Source organism: Hemiscyllium ocellatum, chromosome 13 (assembly GCF_020745735.1).
Source record: "Hemiscyllium ocellatum isolate sHemOce1 chromosome 13, sHemOce1.pat.X.cur, whole genome shotgun sequence".
NCBI classification, from domain to species: Eukaryota; Metazoa; Chordata; class Chondrichthyes; order Orectolobiformes; family Hemiscylliidae; genus Hemiscyllium; species Hemiscyllium ocellatum.
In genome coordinates, this window is record NC_083413.1 from 12,422,898 (window position 1) to 12,442,932 (window position 20,035).

Genomic DNA, 20,035 nt, shown 5'->3' on the forward strand with positions numbered 1-20,035 from the left:
GAATTTGACCTCTAAAATTAACTCAAAAGAAAATCTATGTTTTCCACTAACAACCAGCATCTGTCCAACAATATTGCCCCAAATGAGAATTTATCTCTGAAATAGATTTTTAACAAAACAATGTTAGTGGTTTCTACTTCAATTCAAAAAAAAATCTAGTAGACTACAGATAGACAAAGAGAAAGAGAGAGAGAGATAGAGAGAGACACACACAGAGTTATAAGCAACAAAACACAAGGAATGAGGGACTGGGACAAAACCTTAGAACATAGAACACAACATCAGCCCTTGATGTTGTGCTGACCTGTGCAATCAATCTGAAGCCTATTTGACCTATGCTATTCCATTATCATCCATATGTTTATCCAATGACCATTCAAATGCCCTTAAAGTTCACTCAATATTTTATCAACTGCTTAACAGTTTGAGACAGAAGGTTATTTCCTCCGGGCAGTAATGTTTACCAAAACAATTTTTCTATCTCCTTTCCATGGTTTTGCTGGAATTCCCCACATTAACAATGCCCATCAGAGAGCTTTTCAACACAAAATCATACTGGGACAGTAACAGAGTGGTTATGTTACAAGTTCTCCAGAGGCCTGGGTCTGTGAACAGTGCTGGAGATCAATTGGTAGCTGGAAAATTGGAAATTCAATTAATTAACAAATCAGAAATAAAATGCTTTTCTCATTAATAATGATCATGAAACCATTGAATTCCTGACCTATATATGACAACAGAGCCAAAGCAATCTAGGCGACCCTTACCTGTCCTCTGATCTGACTTATCTATTTGATAATATCAAACTCGCTCATGGATGAAGAGCACTGTAAATACACTTAAATTGCAAGGATGTCAATAGCAAAAGAAAATGCCTCAACACCACGCCCTCAAGGGCAATTAGGGATGGTCAGCAAATACCAGACCAGCCACTACCGCTCATTTCCAGAGAATGAATTTTTTAAACATCGGTCATTGTGGAGTAGAGGTTAAAACATGGTTAATTGCACTATATCTTATCCATTTTCAATTGAGTCAGAAACATATGCCTTCCCCAGAGCGCAGCAAAGCTGAAGGATATTGAACCCTCTTTTTGTTACTGGTGTGTTAAACCATAACGGCACAAATAGTGACTCATAATGGCTTGCTTTAAAAGGTCATTTTAATTTAAAAACATGATTAATGTTGGATTGTCCCACATCTGCACTGTTCAATAATCTGATGCAACACCTTTCAAACTCAAAGAGCAGAATGTGTAAGATGATGAGATGAAGCTAAAAATCTGAGTAATATTTCTTTACCAGGCAATGATGAATTGATTCATGGTCATAAAATATCAGTGTGCAGCTGTCACTAGTTCAGCGCTGCAGGTTCATATTTTTCAGGCAAGAGGTCCACGAACTCTGAGTGTAATGCTGAACTTAGTGAATTATTGACAGAATAAGATAGTTGTCATGGCAATGGTTTTATTAAGTTTCCCCCTTTCTCTCTACGTAGGGAGGTCAGTATCGAACATCATTACCTAGAGGTGGCTGCCTATAAAAGTCTGTCAACATTCAGTCACCATTCGCTCTTCATCCAAGTCACAGATTTCCCTCCACAGTTGTGCCACACTTAATCCCCCAGGGAAAAAAGGAACCAGCGGCTGATATTAACCATCATGTGCTACGGAAAATGTGCCAAGTGCCTAGGCATCACACTCATCCCTCTGGCTCTTCTCGGTATTATCTTAAACACTCTGCTCTTTTTCCCGAATGGAGAAACAGGATACAATACTCCTGAGAAATTGGCCGACACCGTGTGGTGCTTCAGTGGGATTATAGGATCTGGATTACTGGTAAATAACATTTTAGTTAAACTTGGATGGGGAGGGAGTTGGGGGCCCCAGGGGAATAGAGTTGTTTCTTTCTGAAAACCACGTATTCAAATAAAATTTCCTCTATGCTTTTTCTTTCAAGAAAGTTGCAAAAACAAGGTTTTGGTATTTAGTGCAAACACTTAATGGCATTTGATTTGATCATTCAACACTCACTCTGTCCTGTGATATAGACAGACAACTTTCAAAAGAGGAAGCTTTGAAATTCGAGCATTAAATCATCCAAGTCTGTTTGCAGTTTTAGAGGCAGGTGTAATCTATATTAGCACCGAGTTTAACCGAATTCTCCTTATCTAGTCCAAAATTCATACTTCAACACAATCAGAAATTGCTGGAAAAGCTCAGCAGGTCTGACAGCATCTGTGGAGAGAAATCAGAGTCAACATTTCAGGTCCAGTTCTAAGGGTCACTGGACTGAAATGTTGACTCTGATTTCTCTCCACAGATGCTGCCAGACCTGCTGAGCTTTCCCAGCAATTTCTGTTTTTGGTTCTGATTTCCAGCACTCGCAGTTCTTTCGTTTTTTTTTATTCACATCGCAATGTTAATCTGGTTCTGGCAAGACTGATTGCATATTGATGATACCCCCTATCACCACCAAATTGGTCCACCATTCAGACATTTATTTACACCGATCTAATATTTATGTTTTGATTGTGGACAGATGGTGTTCCCAATCCTCGTCTTCATGGGCATGGAGAATAATGACTGCTGTGGCTGTTGTGGAAACGAGAGCTGTGGGAAACGGTTTGCGGTAAGCACAATTGAGACATTCCCCTGGACCTTACTATCCAAGAGCGTTCCTCCCTCTTCCAGGTTCCTCCCTGTGGCTCTGGGTTGAGGTCTGGTTGGAAAAGATGACAAGCAGTGAGGGGGAACTGGAGGGTGAACGCTGTGGCGAAATGTTGCTGGGACATATTCCCCAATAATTCCAGGCAGATATTGCAATCAGGCTTGGTCTAATGTGTGATTTTGATTTATTGTTGTCATATGCATCTAAGTACAGTGAAAAGCTTTGCTTTGTGAGTAGTGTAGGTAGATCACAGCAAACAAGATCATACAGATCATAGGGCCATTAGACAGAGCGAGACATACAAGGTTACAGCTGCACAGGAGGTGCACAAAAGCAAGACCGACATTAGGTTTGAAATTAGAGAGGTCCATTCAGCAGTCAATCACAGCAAGGATGAAGTTATTCTTGGACCAGCTGGTACGCATGTTTAAGCTTGTGCATCTTCTGCCTTATGGAAGAGGTTGGGAGAGAGTACGACCGGGGTGGGAAGGGTCTTTGACGAGGTTGGGCTGCCTTTCCATGGCAATGAGAAGTGTAGATGGAGTCCACGGATGGGAGGTTGACTTGCATGATGGTCTGTGTTGTGCATACAGCCTTCTGTAGTTTCTTACAGTCCTGGGCAGAGCCCTGGACATACCAAGCAGTGATTTCTATGATGCATCTGTAGAGGTTGGTGAGGGTCCTCATGAACATATCGAAATTCCTTAACCGCCTGAGAAAGAAAAGGGATTATGTGTCTTCTTGACCATCACATCACTGGATTCACTTCTTCATACATATTCATCACAGAAACTTAAATTCCAAGAACTATTCAAGTTCCCTAGGTTTATGATAAGCCTAAACTGGTGTTTTATAAATTCCATTTATTTACTCCTCCTGATTATCCCTGAACCTGATCATAAAAATGGGAATAAGCTATTCATAAAAATGGAAACAGGCTATTCATAAAAATTGGGATAGGCTATTCATAAAAATGGAAATAGGCTATTCATAAAAATGGAAATGGGCTATTCAGTCCCTGTTCCATCATTCAAGTAGGACATAGCTGATCTCAGTTGTAACTTTGGTTGCTCCATCCAACATCCCCTCCAGCTGCCCAACACTCAAATGTCTTAGGCAAAAAGAATTAGCAATTTGTTTTGAGATTTTCTATTGGTCGAGTCTCAACAGCCTTTTATGGAACAAAGTATCGGATTTTCACTCCCCATTGTGTGAAGAAGTGCTTCCTGACATTATAGAATAGCATTAGGTATTGTGGGGTGGCACGGTGATTCAGTGGTTAGCACTGCTACCTCACAGCACCAGGGACCTGGGTTCGATCCCAACCTCATGCAAATATCTGTGTGGAATTTGCATGTTCTCCCCGTTTCTACATGGGTTTCCTCCAGGTGCTCCAGTTTCCTCTCACAATCCAAAAATGTGCAGATTAGATGGATTGATGTGTTGAATTGCCCATAGTGTCCAGGGATATATGGGGTAGGTGCATTAGCCTTGGGAAATGCAAGCTTATAGGGTAGGGGTCTTTGGAGGGTCGGTGTGGACCTGTTGGGCCAAATGTCCTGTTTCCACATTTGGGGAGCCTATACTATAGGAGAGGCCTTTCAGCCCATTGTGTCTGTACTGTCAGACTCCATGGGTCCAGCTTAAGGTTGGGTTCTGTCATTTCATTTTGTTGTATTCCTTTGCCAAACGGATTAGCAGTTTTTCACTTTTGACCTTATCAAGTCCTTTAATCATCATCTTTTAGATCACTCATTAATCTTCTCTATTCTTGGATTACAAAGGGAACAATTTAATTTTCTTGTATTTAAAACCTTAGATATTTTTACTACAGAGGGAAGACATTTGGCTCTATGCATCCGCACTCACCCTGCTATGGAAGTCTGAAATTACCTAGCGCCTTTCTCTCTCTTTCCCCCTTCTTTCTTTACTCAGGAGCCTTTGTCTTCCCTGATTTGAGTACCAGCATCTATTTTGCCTTAAATAATTCAAAGGTCTCTGCTTCAACCATTTCCTGCAGCAAACCATTTAAACGAGGTCGAGTGGGTTTCTTCACAGGCTAAAGTGCAATTTGATTTTATTGCTTTACCATCCTTCCAACTAGAATGACCCAGTTTTAGATTTACTTTAACACCCAGTGCACATTTCAAAATCTCAAGCGTAGGCTCATCCTTTTAAGTTTCCATCCATTCAGACTCAATAGGAGAAAATTGCAGCGTTGAGCTTTGAATGGGGACAGGGAGAGAGGATACAAGAAAGCCTGGTGAAGCGGGAGACATAGACATCTTGGCAAATCATGCAGAGTCTTAACCAAATACCCTTGGGCTGGGATGTACCTGATTGACTGGGAGAGAGTGAGGACTGCAGATGCTGGAGATCAGGTACAAAAAGTGTGGTGCTGGAAAAGCACAGCTGGTCAGGCAGCATCCGAGGAGCAGGAGAGTCGATGTTTCAAATATTATTCCTGATGAAGTGCTTATGTTTGAAACATCGATTCACCTGCTCCTCGGATTCTGCCTGACCAGCCATGCTTTTCCAGCTCCATACTTTTAGTACGTGATTGGCTGCTTGGTCTGTGGGAGAGCGTATTGTGAGCTTACAAAAACCCCCCAGCTGGACACCTCTTGACCACGGGAAGGGGACTGCAAGATTCTGGGCTGGTGTTGGTGTCACAAAGCTAGTCCCTTTTTTTTCTAAAAGCTGTTCCTTGGCTCAAGGAGACTCTGTCCTTGATTTTTATCAGAGGGGTAATAAACCAGGCCGGGCTCCGATCAGTCTGGTTTGGTATAGAGATGAAAAGGATTTTGAGAGACCTTTTGTTTATATGTAAACAGATGAGACTTCAGGCCAAAGTGGTCATGTTTAAGAAGTGACCAGTACAATGAAAGGGGAGTGGTCAGCTCTCTAGCTGAGCTGAGCAGTTTTAGTTCAGTCTTGAAATGGTTGGAAGTTCAACAGGGAGGTGTGCGGAATCTCTCTAACTTTTCTGCTCTTCAACTTCAACCTGTAAGCATGTGTTCCATTTACACTGGCTTTTAAAGAGGGTTTGCTTATTGGGACTGTTGTGTATACTCGGAACAGCATAATTAAATTTAGTTTGGGTAGGCTGAGTTCTGTAAGGGTTTATTCTGTTCTTTGTGTTTCATTGTGTAATTTTGTGAATAAATGTTTGTCTGTTATAAAATCTAGCAGTCAATCTCACTAACTTAATCCGAGTAATCTTCACTCACCGAAACAAATTACAAAATTATGGTCTGAGCTTCCTGCTTAAGAATATTTTGAGTGGTCTGGCTTAGTCCATAACACTGGGGAGTGGCTGAGTGTGAGCGGAGTTGTTAATGAGAATGGGGTTAGGCTGAAAGCTTACTTGCAGCATGCAAGAGAATGGACACCTGTTCTTCTTGGCCTGCTAGCATGCCAAAAAGAAGGGATCTGACTAGAGGGACTCAGCAACTCCTACCTCAGACCCACTGCCAGGGTATCATCAGCCAAGATCCCACACTGAAGTCACGGAGCCTGAAGGCCTCTCGTTGAGAGGTTTGGGATTTGAGATTGTACTTTTACCTACCTTTCCCCCTCCACCTGCCAGATCCTGTCTTGCCCATTAGTTGCCAATTACAATCAAACTCCAAGGATCTGATACATCTCACTGGCAGACAAAGACACCGGGCCATGAGTGAAAATGGCAATTTTGGTTTTGCAACATTGACAAACAGGCTAATATTTCCCAGAGCTAATGTAAAGGGGAGGCATTGGCCTGATGGTATTATCATTGGACTGATAATCGAGAGACTCATAGAACATAGAACATAGGACATTACAGCACAGTACAGGCCCTTCAGCCCTCAATGTTGCGCCGACCTGTGACAGCAATCTGAAACCCATCTAACCTCCATTATTCCACTGTCATCCATATGTTTATCCAATGACTTAAAAGCCGTTAATGTTGGCAAGTCTACTATTATTGCAGGCAGAATTTTCCATGCCCTTACTACTCTCTGAATAAAGAAACTATCTCTGACATTTGTCCTACATCTATCCTCCTTCAATTTAAAGCTATGTCCCCTCGTGCTAGCCTTCACCATCTGAGGAAAAAGGCTCTCGCTGTCCACCTTATCTCATCCTCTGATCATCTTATATACCTCTATTAAGTCACCTCTTAACCTTCTCTCTAATGAGACACTGTAGAAGAGACTGTAAGCAATGCTCCAGGGGCCTGGGTTCAAATGCAGCCACAGCAGACGTTGGAATTTGAATTCAATTTTTAAAAAATCTGGAATTAAGAGTCTAACATTGTCAATTGTCAGGAAAAACCCATTCTAGTTCACTAACCTTCTTTAGGCAAGGGTGGCACGGTGGCTCAGTGGTTAGCGTCATTTGGTGGCTCACAGCGCCAGGGACCTGGGTTTGATTCCAGCCCCGGGTGACTGTCTGTGTGGAATTTGCACATTCTCTCCATGGGTTTCCTCTGGGTGCTCTGGTTTCCTCCCACATTCCAAAGATGTGCAGGTTAGATGAATTAGCCATGCTAAATTGCTCATAGTGTTCAGGGATGTGTAGGTTAGGTGCATTAGTCAGAGGTAAATGTAGGGTATGGCTCTGGGTAGGTTATCCTTCAGAGGGTCACTGTGGACTCGTTGGGCTGAAGGGCCTGTATCCACACTGTAGGGATTCTATTTCGATGAAAGTGCAATCCATACCTGGTCTGGCCTCCATGCTACCCCAGACACAAGGCAATGTTCCCCTGTCAATTAGGGATGGGCATTAAATGCTGGCCTGGCCAGTGGTGCCCTCATCCCATGAATGCATTGAAACAAAGAGCAACTGTAAGTCAATGACTGTCAACAACAACAGTGCCCCAAATGAGTCCTTAGGTTAATGCCAACATTTGTGCCATATTTGTTTGTTTGAAAATGTGTAAAATGAATAGTCAGCCTCATTTCAAAGATATTTGAAGGAACTAAGTAGTTTGTTCTTTGGTGGAGGGCAAGTGCTTTTATAGCCATAATGTGACTGGGCTAAGTATTCAGAACCTCCAGGCCAATACTCAAGAGTTCAAATCTCAGCATGGTAAATGATGAAATATCAATTCAATTTTAAAAATCAGGACAGCATGATTAGCACTGCTGCCTCACAGCGCCAGGGGCCTGGGTTCGATTCCAGTCTCAGGCGATTGTCTGAATGGAGCTTGCGAGTTTCCTTCGGGTGCTCTGGTTTTCTCCCACAGTCCAAAGAAGTGTAGACTAGGTAAATTGGCCATGCTGAATTTTTGACCTTAATGTTCAGGGGTGTGTAGGTTAGGTGGATTAGTCAGGGGAAATGTAGAGTAATAGGGTAGGGGTCTGCATGGGATACTTTTCAGAGGGTCAGTGTGGATTTGTTGGGCTGAATGGCCTGTTTCCACACTGTAGGGATTCTATGAATCTAAGAAAGAGCTAGAATAAAGAACTGGCCAAATGGCAACCACATGTCCATTGGCAATGGTCATTAAAACCCATTTGGTTCACTAAAGCCCTCGAGAATTTGCCATCCTTACCTGGTCTGCTCACATGTGACTCCAGACCCAGAGCAATGCGGTTGACTCTTAACTGCCCTCTGCCAATAAATTTGTACATGAAGGAAATATTGAGTTAGAGTGAAATGAGGAATCAGAGAGAGAGATTACATCTTGAACTGATACAACTTTGCGTTCTACAGTCTTAGATTTTGTTAATGTCATATTTTAATAAAGTTGTTGTTTTCTCTTGGCTTAGAATTTTTCCTCTGTAATCTTTGCCGCGATTGGTGTGGCAGGAGCTGCCTACTGTTTCATCGTTTCTGCAGTGGGCCTCAACCAGGGTCCAAAATGTACCACAATAGACAACAGCAATTACACCTACGTCTTTACTAACGGGTAAGAAAAATCACTCATTCAGACTTTCTCAGAATTGCCTTTGGAGAACTAACTTATTGAAATTCGAGCTCTTTTAAAGCACTCATGAATGCCCCCGGCAAGCAACTCTTATCCAATGATGCATTCACGTCAACTATTGCTTAGATCATATGACGGTTTCTGAACTTCATTTGTGAACCCATGTTAATCGCTCTTTTATTACACTCATCCATGCTTAAGCTCATAAGTATGCATTTCTGGGAAGTTGACGGGCTAGTGGCATTTTCACACGACTTTTGGGGAGTCTGGTGATGGGTTGGACGGGTCATGGACGTCATGGACGGGTTGGACCGAAGGGTCTGATTCCGTGCTGTCCATTTCTATGACTCTTCAGTGTCCTGGGGACCTGGGTTCGAATCCTCCCACAGCAGATGGCGAAATTTGAATTCAATAAGAAAAGAATTCTAAAATTACAAATCTCCTAATAATTATGAAACCATTGTTGATTGTCAGAAAAATCCATTTGGTTCACTAATGTCCTTCAGAGAAGAAAATCTGCCATCCTTACCTGGTCTGGCTCCATTTGACTCCAGGGTCTTGGTAATGTGGTTGACTCTTAGCTGCCTATGCAGTTGTATCAATTGTTATTAATTCTCAACAAAGCAATGAAACCAGACAGACCACCTTCTTAAGGGCAATTAGGAACTGGCAGTCTGCCAGCAATGCTCATATCCTGTGAATGAATAAAAAGAATTTAAACTGCTTCAGTGAAAATTGCACCACTTTGGACACACAGATGCTGACTATGTTCATGAACAAATTATGAAGTAATAGCATTTTATTGAGAAAGTCATGGAGGATGCAGTTTCACTTACTCTGCGCCAATCTTAAGGTTGAATTTTTCATGCAGTTTGGTTGACTCCAGAGACATTTAAAAATGGTGGGTGGGAACAGGATGCAAAGTTAAGCTCCTAATTCTGACAGATTCTATTTTTGCCAGTAAGGCAATGGGTTGTGAATCACACAGACAGGCAAACTCAGTAAGACTGTTTGGAATTTGTGCTGAATTCAAACAAATACCCTTTTCAGGCAGTTCTAAATCTTTAATCCACACGGTGAGAATCACAAATTAATGGAGAAGGTATAAATGCTCATAAAGAATAAACAAGACTTTTTTATAATGTCATGACCTGAAGTTATTTAAAACCTCAGTCCTTTTCAATTTAATACACCTAAGGAGTAAAATGAAGACACCTGTTGCTGAAATGTGTTGATTAACAGGCCAGCTGGTATAGCTTTGAAGGAAATAACCATCCATTCTTATAGTCAAAATAGATTCTCAGTGATGACATTTACCAAGAGCTGTTTTTACAGCTGGAATGCTTGGCTCAGTCTCAAAAGCTTCAAAAATCACATCTAGCAGGGGGCTGAGTTTACATTTCAATTGTGTGGTTTAGGTGGCTATTAAAAGATGGGTTGTTGTTTTGCATGGTTAGTGAATAGACATACACTTGGTTTTATGAATTTAAAGGACTTGAGTTGATTTCACCAAAGAGTTTTTAATCCATTTAGTGTGCATAATTTTTAAATTGTTAGAAGTTAATGTTTTATATTGCCACATGGTACCTGGAGTCTGCCTATGGTAGACACTGGCTGAGTATCTATGGTAGAAGGGCCATAGAAGTGGGGATGGGGATATTGGAATGGGGAGAGATGATGGAGCAGGGATTGGCATGTAGACCATACAGAGAAGTGAAGTCTCAGCCTCCCCAGCACTCAGCTATTTTGTGGTCACCTTCAAACTGCATTCAGAGGAGGGATACCCGACTTGATCCTGCCCACACATCCCTCACATGGTCATTGTGTGTGTGTGTGTGTGTGTGTGTGTGTGTGTGTATGTGTGTGTGTGTGCATGTGAGAGTGTGTATGTGAGTAAGCATGTGTGTGAAAGTGTGTGAGAGAGAGTGAATGTGTGTGAGTGAGTGAGTGCGTGTGAGTGAGTGAGTGTGTGTGTGAGCAGTGAAGTCTGGCCCTCCCTAGAAGAAGAACTATACAATTGGAGAATAAGTTTCGCTAAGAGCAGTCATTTTACTTTAATACTCATGATAAAGCCCATTTTTTAAAATTCCATTTAAATTGCATGAAAAATTTCCCCTCTTAAGGATCTCCCTGAGCATATCCAAAGGTCAACATTGATCCATTAGGTTTTTTCCTCTGTGCTATCTATATCTTCCTGAAAGGGAGTCTGTTCTCTCTAACAGGTCTTGACATCACATGGGCTGCTACCACTATCATCCCATTGTCAGCTAGTAATGGTCCCAATTAACAGCTATTGATTCCCCAGCCTGACCTTACCCATTCTGCCTGCCCAACTGTTGCTCTCTCTCTCTGGACTTCATCTCCACCTATCATTTACTCCTCCCCACCCCACCTCCATTATCCAAGCTTTTCCCAGCTGCAATCAGTTTTGAAGAAGTGTCATTGGACCCAAAACTTTAACTCTGCTTCTCTCTCCACAGACGCTGCCAGACTTGCTGAGTTCCTCCAGCAGCATTTGGTTTTTATTTCTGGTCTCCAGCATCCTCACTTCTTTACTTTGCTACAATGTTGGGCTTCATTTTAACACAGTAGGTGATACATTAACATAGAACATAGAACAATACAACACAGTACAGGCCCTTCGGCCCTTGATGTTGCACCGACCTGTGAACTAGTCTAAGCCCATTCCCTAGACTACCCCATCATCATCCATGTGCTTATCCAAGGATTGTTTAAATGCCCCTAATGTGGCTGAGTTAACTACATTGGCAGGTAGGGCATTCCACGCCCTTACCACTGAGTAAAGAACCTGCCTCTGACATCTGTCTTAAATTTGTCACTCCTCAATTTGCAGCTATGCTCCCTCGTACAAGCTGATGTCATCATCCTTGGAAAAAGGCTCTCACTGTCCACCCTATCTAATCCTCTGATTATCTTGTATGTCACTATCAAATCCCCTCTTAGCCTTCTTCTCTCCAATGACAACAGGCCCAAGTCTCTCAGCCTTTCCTCATAAGACCTTCACTCTAGACCAGGCAACATCCTGGTAAATCTCCTCTGCACCTTTTCCAATGCTTCCACATCCATCCATCTTGTAATGGAGCGACCAGAACTGCACACAAATAGGGCCACACCAGCGTCTTGTAAAGCTGCAGCATGACATCCCGGCTCCAGATCTCAATCCCTCTACCAATAAAACCTAACACACTGTATGCCTTCTCAACAGTACTATCAACTTGGGTGGCAACTTTCAGGGATCTATGTACATGGGCACCAAGATCTCTCTGCACATCCACACTACCAAGAATCTTTCCATTGACCAGTATTCTGCCTTCCTGTTATTCTTCCTAAAATGAATCACTGCACTGAGCTTCATTTGCCATCTCTCAGCCCAATTCTGCAGTTTATCCAAGTCTCCCTGCAACCTGCAGACAGTGGCAACACTGTCCGCCACTCCACTGACTTTAGCAATCCTCCAGTCCTCTGGTACTAAACCTGTAGACAATGATGACTCAAAGATCAAGTATAAAAGCTCAGCCATCTCCTCCCTAGCTTCCCAGAAAATTCTTGGAAAGATCCCATCAGGATCAGGGGACTTAGCTACTTTCACACCTTCTAGAATTGATAACACCTCCTCCTTACTAACCTCAATCTTTTCTAGTCTAATATCCCATATCTCAGTTTTCTCCTCTGCAATATTCTCCATTTCTTGCGTGAAAACAGATGTGAAATATTCATTTAGCACCTTTCTGATCCCCACAGGGTCCACACACAACTTCCCACTTCTGTCTTTGACAGGCCCTATTCCTATCCTAGTCATCCTATTATTCCTCACATATCTAGGGAAAACTTCAGGGGTCTTTCTTTTTTCTACCTGCTAAAGACTACTCATATACTCCCGTTGCTCTTCTTAACTCTCTTTTTAAATCCTTCCTAGCTAATCTGTAACTCTCCATCACCTCAATGTCACATAAGCCTCCCTCTTCCGCTTAACAAGAGATAAAATTTCTTCAATGAACCACAGTTCCCTTATCTTATCACTTCCTCCCTGCCTGAAAGGGACATACCCCTACACGCAATATCTCTTACTTAAACCAGCTCCAAATTTTGATTGTTCTCGTCCCTGCATTTTGCTACCCCATTCTATGCCTCCTAAGTCTTGCCTAATTGTATTATAATTGCCCTTCCCCCATCTATACCTCTTGCCCTGTGACATGTACCTATCCCTTTCCATCACTAAACTAAACGTAACTGAATTATGGTCACTCTCTCCAAAGTGCTCACCTACCATTAAATCAAACACCTGGCCTGGTTCATTACCAAGCACCAGATCCAGTGTGGCCTCCCCTCTTGTCAGCCTTTCGACATACTGCATCAGGAAACCCTCCTGTACACATTGGACAAAAACTGATCCATCAGACGTATCAGACTTATAGCGTTTCCAGTCAATGTTGGGGAAGTTATAATCTTCCATAAAGACCACCCTATTCCTTTCACTCCTACCCAGAATCATTTTGCTGATCCTCTCCTCCACTTCCCTGGAACTCTGTGGAGGCCTATAAAAAACTCCCAGCAGTGTGACCTCTCCTCTCCTGTTCCTAACCTCAGCCCATACCACCTTAGTAGACGAGTCCTCGTCAAAAGTTCTTTCAGCCACCATATACTATCTTTGACTAACAAAGCCATATCTCCCCCTCTTTTATCACCTTCCCTGAACTTAAAGAAAGATCTAAACCCTGGAACCAGCAACATCTAATCCTGACATTGCTCTATTCATGTCTCAGAAATGGTCAAAACATCAAAGTCCCAGGTACCTATCCAAGCTGCAAGCTCACCTACCTTATTCTGGATACTCCTGTCATTGAAGTAGACATCATCTGTCCAAAAAAACCCCAGATCATCTCCTCTGCTCAGAAAAAACCCCAAGTCATCACCTCTGCCCAAAAGTGGATTTCACCGGTTTTCTCATTTCCCCATCCCCCACCTTACCCCAGTTTCAACCTTCCAGCTCAGCACCGTCCCCATGACCTATCCTACCTGCCAATCTCCCTTCAACTTCTCCGCTCCACCCTCCCCTCTGACCTATCACCTCCATCCCCACCCCCATTCACCTATTGTACTCTATGCTACCTTCTCTCCAGCCCCACCCACCCCCATTTATCTCTCCACCCTGGAGGCTTCCTGCCTCTATTATTGATGAAGGGCTTTTGCCCGAAACATCAATTTTCCTGCTTCTTGGATGCTGCCTGTCCTGCTGTGCTTTTCCAGCACCACTCTAATCTAAACTCTGGTTTCCAGCATCTGCAGTCACACTTCAAACCAGCTTGCTGTGACCATGAAATCCTATCCATGTCCTCCTTCCTCTCATCCTCTTGTGTACTGGAACTACACCATAGGTTCCCATCCCCCTGCTAAGCTACTTTAAACCCTCCTGAAAAGCACAAGCAAATTTCCCATCCACGATATTAGTACCCCTCTGGATCAAGTGAAGACCGTCCTGTTTGTAGAGTCCCACCTTCCCATTGTAAAGATTAAAAGTAATAAACAATCATGTTGGCTCATTACACAAGTCTGATAAGATATGCTGTAAAGATTATTGGCTGCTTCCCATCTGCGCATAACAGTCACATGTTAACATTTGTGAACAAATACACAAGTATAGTCTAAGTGAAGGCAGTCAGATGATGTTATAATCTCTGACAATGCAGAAAGAATAGCCCTCCTTCCGTACCGCGGAAAGACTTTGCTGAAACACTCCTTTTTGGCCTCTTGCATTGTGATCCAACTGAATGAGATGAGATACCATCCCATCTGACTTCCGATTCAAACATCTCTTTCCACCTACAAATTGCTTCAAACGTTCAACTTTGTAGTCTAATTAAAAAAAACACTTCCTACAACTATATCCAGAAAAGGTTCAGTATTGTTTTTCAAAAGTTGCAATCAGCCTAATGTTTATAGGTATTTCTCCTGCTGCTTTTCTGCTAAAAATCTGTGGAAATCCCAGGCGGGAGAGAATGCAGTAAAGGTGGACCTCAGCCATGGCAAATCAGTGACTGGCCTCCATTGGAATATGGAGCTCAATTCTGAGCTCCACAATCTGAAAAGGATGTTACGGCCATGGAGACATTGCAGAAGACATTTGTTGGAACTCCATCAGTGATGAGGCGTTTCAGCGATGTGGACAGACTGGGGAACCTGGGAGTGTTCATGGTTGAGGAGAGATTAAAGAGAAGTGTACGCATTTATGAAGGATTTCGGCAGTGTAGGTCATGAAAGGGTCTTCTCCCTTGGTGGAAGAGCTGGTAGCCAGAGGACATAGATTTAAGATAAAGACAAAGGCAAATTTGCTGGACATCAAAACAGGAAATGCCAGAAGTCCTCAGCAGCTCTGGCAGCTTTTGATGGAAGAGATCCCGTGTTATTGCTACAACTCAATGGTCAGAACAATTATTGACAGGTGATTGACCTGCAACATTTCTGGTTTGACGCTCCATTGATGATGCCAGATATGCTGAGGGCTTCCTGCACTTTTGATTTTTTTCCCCAGATTTAAGATAATTTACAAAACACTGAGCTTGTATGTCTACGTGACTGCATGTGCATGCATTGATGTGTATGTCTGTATGCATGTGTGTCTATCTGTGTTGAGCGTGTCTTTCTGAATGTGTGTGTCTGTGTGTGTGTGTGTGTATGCATGTTTGGGATGGGGTGTGGGAGTGTGAAGACAGTGAAGGCAGCTAGTTATCTGGAAGGGAAGACATTTCAGTAGTAATCTTTAATGAATGTTGAACCTATAGCAGAAACACGCAATGCAACAAACTTAATTGCCTAAATCTTCAAAGAAACTGGAAGGAGCAAGTGGATTCTCTGTATTCCATGAATTTGTTAACTTGGCTTTCATTATTTATGCATTGTCTCTATTCTTTGGCAGCGATTACCTGGGAAATCACACGATGTGGGACATCTGCAGTGAGCCACCCAAAATTGTCGAGTGGCATGTTACCTTGTTCGCTCTCCTGTTGGTGCTAAGTGGGGTTCAGCTCATTCTTTGCGCCATCCAAGTTGTCAATGGACTGATCGGGTTTCTCTGTGGGGAGTGCAGCTGCTGCGGTTCAGGTAGTCCACATGGTTACTTTATCTTATCACCGTGCTTATCCATTTCTTTCCAACTAATCTGTGTACTTTATAGATTGCAGTAAAATAGGATTAAGCAGCTATGGCAAATATCTAGGACTAAACATGCTACTGAATACATATGTACTTAGGAGGTAAAGTTACTTAAATCCTTATTTGCCTTCCGTGTAGGGAAGGTCTGATCTGGTTGTGTTGGAAACAACTGGACTGTGTTCACACTCTATGAGTTATTTATTGTCACATATGTCTAGAAAGACACCATAAAAAGTGTTTTGTCACCACAGTCCAGCACCAGTTTGAGTCACAAAATAAATTGGAAAAATAGAGTTAAAAATCACACAACACCAGGTTATACCCAACAGGTTTATTTGGAAGTACTAGCTTTTGGAGCGCTGCTCCTTCATCAGGTAGCTAGAGGGGCAGGATCATAAGACACAGAATTTAAAGCAAAAGATCACAGTATTATGCAACTGGTATATTGAACAAACCTAGATTACTCTAAATTCTGTGTCTTATGATCCTGCCCCATTAGTTACCTGGTGAAGGAGCAGCGCTCCGAAAGCTAGTGCTTTCAAATAAACTTGTTGGACCATAGCCTGGTGTTTGTCTGATTTTTAACTTTCTCTGTCCCAGTTCAAAACCAGCACCTCCATGTCATGGCTACAAAAACAGAGTTTATTTTCTGTACAATAGTCAACATTCACTCATAATTTCCAATGAGCAATGTTAAATGGAAAGAGCTTATGCTGTTTGAAATGAAGTGTTACTGCCATCATTAAAAGCAACAGGCAGAGGAAGTTAACCTGTTTATTACTGATATCATGCAATTTTGTAAAATCTGTCATGATTTCCAGATCAGCACAAGTGAAGTTAAAACAAAAGGCAGACACGTGTTGGATAGCACATTGCATGTGATAGCAGGGAGCAAAAATGTTCCCAGAGGTTCGTTTTCATATTTGATGCAATTTGGCAAAGTCACCATCGCCCTACCAGATAGTAAATCGTGCATTACAGAGAGAGAGAAACAACTGGTGGTGGTTTAACCTGAGGGTCACTGCACCTCAGGTGAGGGGAGAGTTTGAGAAGGACAGCCCTTTATGGTAATCTCAGCAGATACTGGAATTAAACCCACACTGTTGGCACCACCCTGCATTGCAATCCAGCCAACTGAGCTAACCGAATTACAATGTTCTGTGTAGACAAATCAGTGGCTCAGTATAGATTGGGCTCATCTGTCCATGATTCATGGATCCATGAACCACCACTGAAATGCTCCTTTTCTTCAAAGACAAAAAGAACTGTAGAGTGAGATAGGTTTGATTTATTTTCAATCAGCCAAGTTGTTAAAACAACTTTAGAGGAGAACAGCCTCTTTTTAAAAATTATCTCAAATCACTTTCATTCAATCCTGGAGAGGCCTTTCAACAAAATGTGCCACATTCGGTGAATCAACACGGCACCCATCCTGCTTCCAGACTTCTGCTTTAGCCACTCTGTAACTGGCTCTTCAAGTGCACAGGGAAATTCTTCAGCTTTGTGTCAATCTTCTGTCAAAAACTTTGGCCGGAAACTAGCAGGATCCTTGGTGAAATGAGAACTGAATGGAAGGATTTTCATTTATCCAATGCATTTTTCTAAAGCTGAGAGAAAAGAATATTCTTTATTGGCAAATAGTCATTAAGGGTGCTGTGAATAGATGGATAGGTGCTTGGCGAAAGAAACAGAGGGAAAAGAGGACAATTGTTTGATCCAGTGAGTGGAAATCACTAGCGAGTTTTGAGAAGATTTGTAGCTCAGGTTGAGGTTCTGGATGTAGGTTTGCTTGCGGATCTGGAAGGTTTGATTTCAGACGTTTCGTCACCATACTAGGTAACATCGTCAGTGAGTCACCAGATGAAGCAAGGTGGCATGGTCCATTTTCTATTTATGTGTTTAGGTTGGTGATGTCATTTCCTGTGGTGGAATTCACTGCCTAAAGATCAAAGGCTGGTTCAAAAGTAACTTTCAAAAGGGACTGCGATGCATGCTGGAAACTTCAGCAAAATATTTACGGGGTTGCTGGGAAATATCCGATGAGCAGAAATAATTTGGCTAGTCCTGTGGAAAAGCAGGCACAGGCACGAGGGGCTGAATGGCCTCCCACTATGCTACATGATTCCACTAATCCTTTCAAGGAGCCATACCAAACATTTGCTTCTCAAAAAGTAGTAATGTGTTAATAGATTGTGATGAGGAGGTGCCAGTGTTGGACTGGGATTGCAAAGTTAAAAATCACACTACATCAGGTTATAGTCCAACAGGTTTATTTGGAGGCACTAGCTTTCGGAATACTGCTCTCTCATCAGGTAACTAGTGGGGCAGTATCATAGGACACAGAATTTATAGTACAAGATCATGGTGTCATGCAACTGATAAGGTATACCTGATTTGAACAAACCTAGATTACTGTTGAGTCTTTCACCTTTTAGAATGGGTTGCCGGTTTCAATTCACAACTTGAAAAAAGTTCTGGGACTTATATATTAATGAATCAAAACCTGCAACCTATTCAAAAAGTTGAAAGGCTTAACAGCAATCTAGGTTTGTTTAATATATCAGTTCAGTTGCATGATACTGTGATCTTTTGCTATAAATTCTGGGCCTTATGATCCTGTCCCACTAGTTACCTGACGAGGGAGCAGTGCTCCGAAAGCTAGTGCTTCCAAATAAACCTGTTGAACTATAACCTGGTATTGTGTGATTTTTAACTTAATAAGTTATGGTAACCAATTTAATTTGATCATAATTCATCTCCCCACGGCATTCAAAAAAGGGGATACAATTTCCTCAACTGCCTCCCCAGTTTCGGGTGGATCTGGATTAGATGCGGGTGGAAACTCACTCCCTTGAGTCCACTCTTGCCCTCAATTGCCTTTCTCCATAGGTGAATCCAGTTGCCATACATGTGCCTTCTTCACAGTTGCAGAGTGTTTATGATTTAAATTGAAATGTGGCCTCTGTGTTTCCATTTAGCACATGAGACTAGTAGATAGAAACTCGACTCATTCTAGGGCATTGAGTGGGTATAATCATCTCAACCACAGAATCACAGAAGTATTATGGTGCAGAATTAGGCCTATTGTGTTTGCACTAGCTCTTCAAGTGAGCACTATTATTTCTTGCCAATCTCCTGTTTTGTCTCCATACCCTTGCAGACTATCCACATAACATCCAATGCTCTCCTGAGTGCCTCAGTTGAACCTGGCCCCCCACCTCATTTCCAGGCAGTGCATTCCGGGTGTGGGTTTAATTCCAGTACCTGCTGAGATTGCCATAAAGGGCTGTGCTTCTCAAACTCTCCCCTCACCTGAGGTGCAGTGACCCTCAGGTTAAACCACCACCTGTTGTTTCTCTCTCTCTCAGTAATGCACGATCTACTATCTGGTAGGACGATGGTGACTTTGCCAAATTGCATTCAAATATGAAGATGAACCTCTGGGAACATTTTGCTCCCTGCTATCACATACATACACTTAATGACTAGCTACATGAAAACATCATTTTCTCATATCGCACTTGCTTCTTTTGCAGATCACTTTACATCTTTACCTGTTTATTCTTGTTTCTTTTACAAGCGGGGACAGCTTCCCCATATCTATTCTTACCAACCCGCTCATGACTTTGAAAACTTCTTCACAAATTTCTTCTCAGCTCTCTCCTCTCCTGGGAGAATAGTGCTCAACCTGTCTGCTCAATCTCTTCAATCTATCCTCATGAACTGAAGTTTCTCATTCCTGGAACGGTTCCCGTGAATCTTGTAAACCCCTTTATTTCTCTTCCCTCTACTATACTCAGACCTGAGCACCGGAGACTGAGCAAGGAGTCTAACAGGTATCTGCTTGGATGTTGAATATTGTTTGCCAGAATCTGACAGGAAGATTCCCTCTTATGGCTCTTTGTTATGTCCCAGAATTCAACATTGCAAAGTTGGGAGAGTTGAACATAGAGGGCGCTCACAGTCTCAAAATCCTGCTCCACTGGAGACAGACCCCAACCCCAAAGACCTTGGATATCAACAAAAAATACTGCTTTGTTTTGAAAATTTGCCTTTGTTCTTTCTTCTGTTTCTCTGCCTTCAGATTAACACGACGAGAAGCGCACTGCTCGATACCGGCACAAGATGACCAATAATCAGGGTTCAGCGGACACAGGAGGTTTTCCTTTGACACTCTTCACCACAAGGACATACAATCCTTCCAAATCAAACCCCACATGGAACTCATTCTGATCCCTGAAGTTAACTGCTGAGGTCAGAATGGAGTAACAAGCCTACATTGAAT

General features: G+C 42.4%; 1 protein-coding gene across 1 annotated transcript; it reads left to right on the forward strand.

Moving 5' to 3' along the window:
- Window positions 1-1,660: 1,660 nt before the first annotated feature.
- tm4sf4 (transmembrane 4 L six family member 4) lies at window positions 1,661-19,839 on the forward strand. Its single transcript, XM_060834380.1, has 5 exons — window positions 1,661-1,837; window positions 2,541-2,630; window positions 8,423-8,562; window positions 15,515-15,699; window positions 19,835-19,839. Exons 1-5 carry the CDS (start codon window positions 1,661-1,663, stop codon window positions 19,837-19,839), a joined length of 597 nt encoding a protein of 198 aa, XP_060690363.1.
- Window positions 19,840-20,035: the final 196 nt, after the last annotated feature.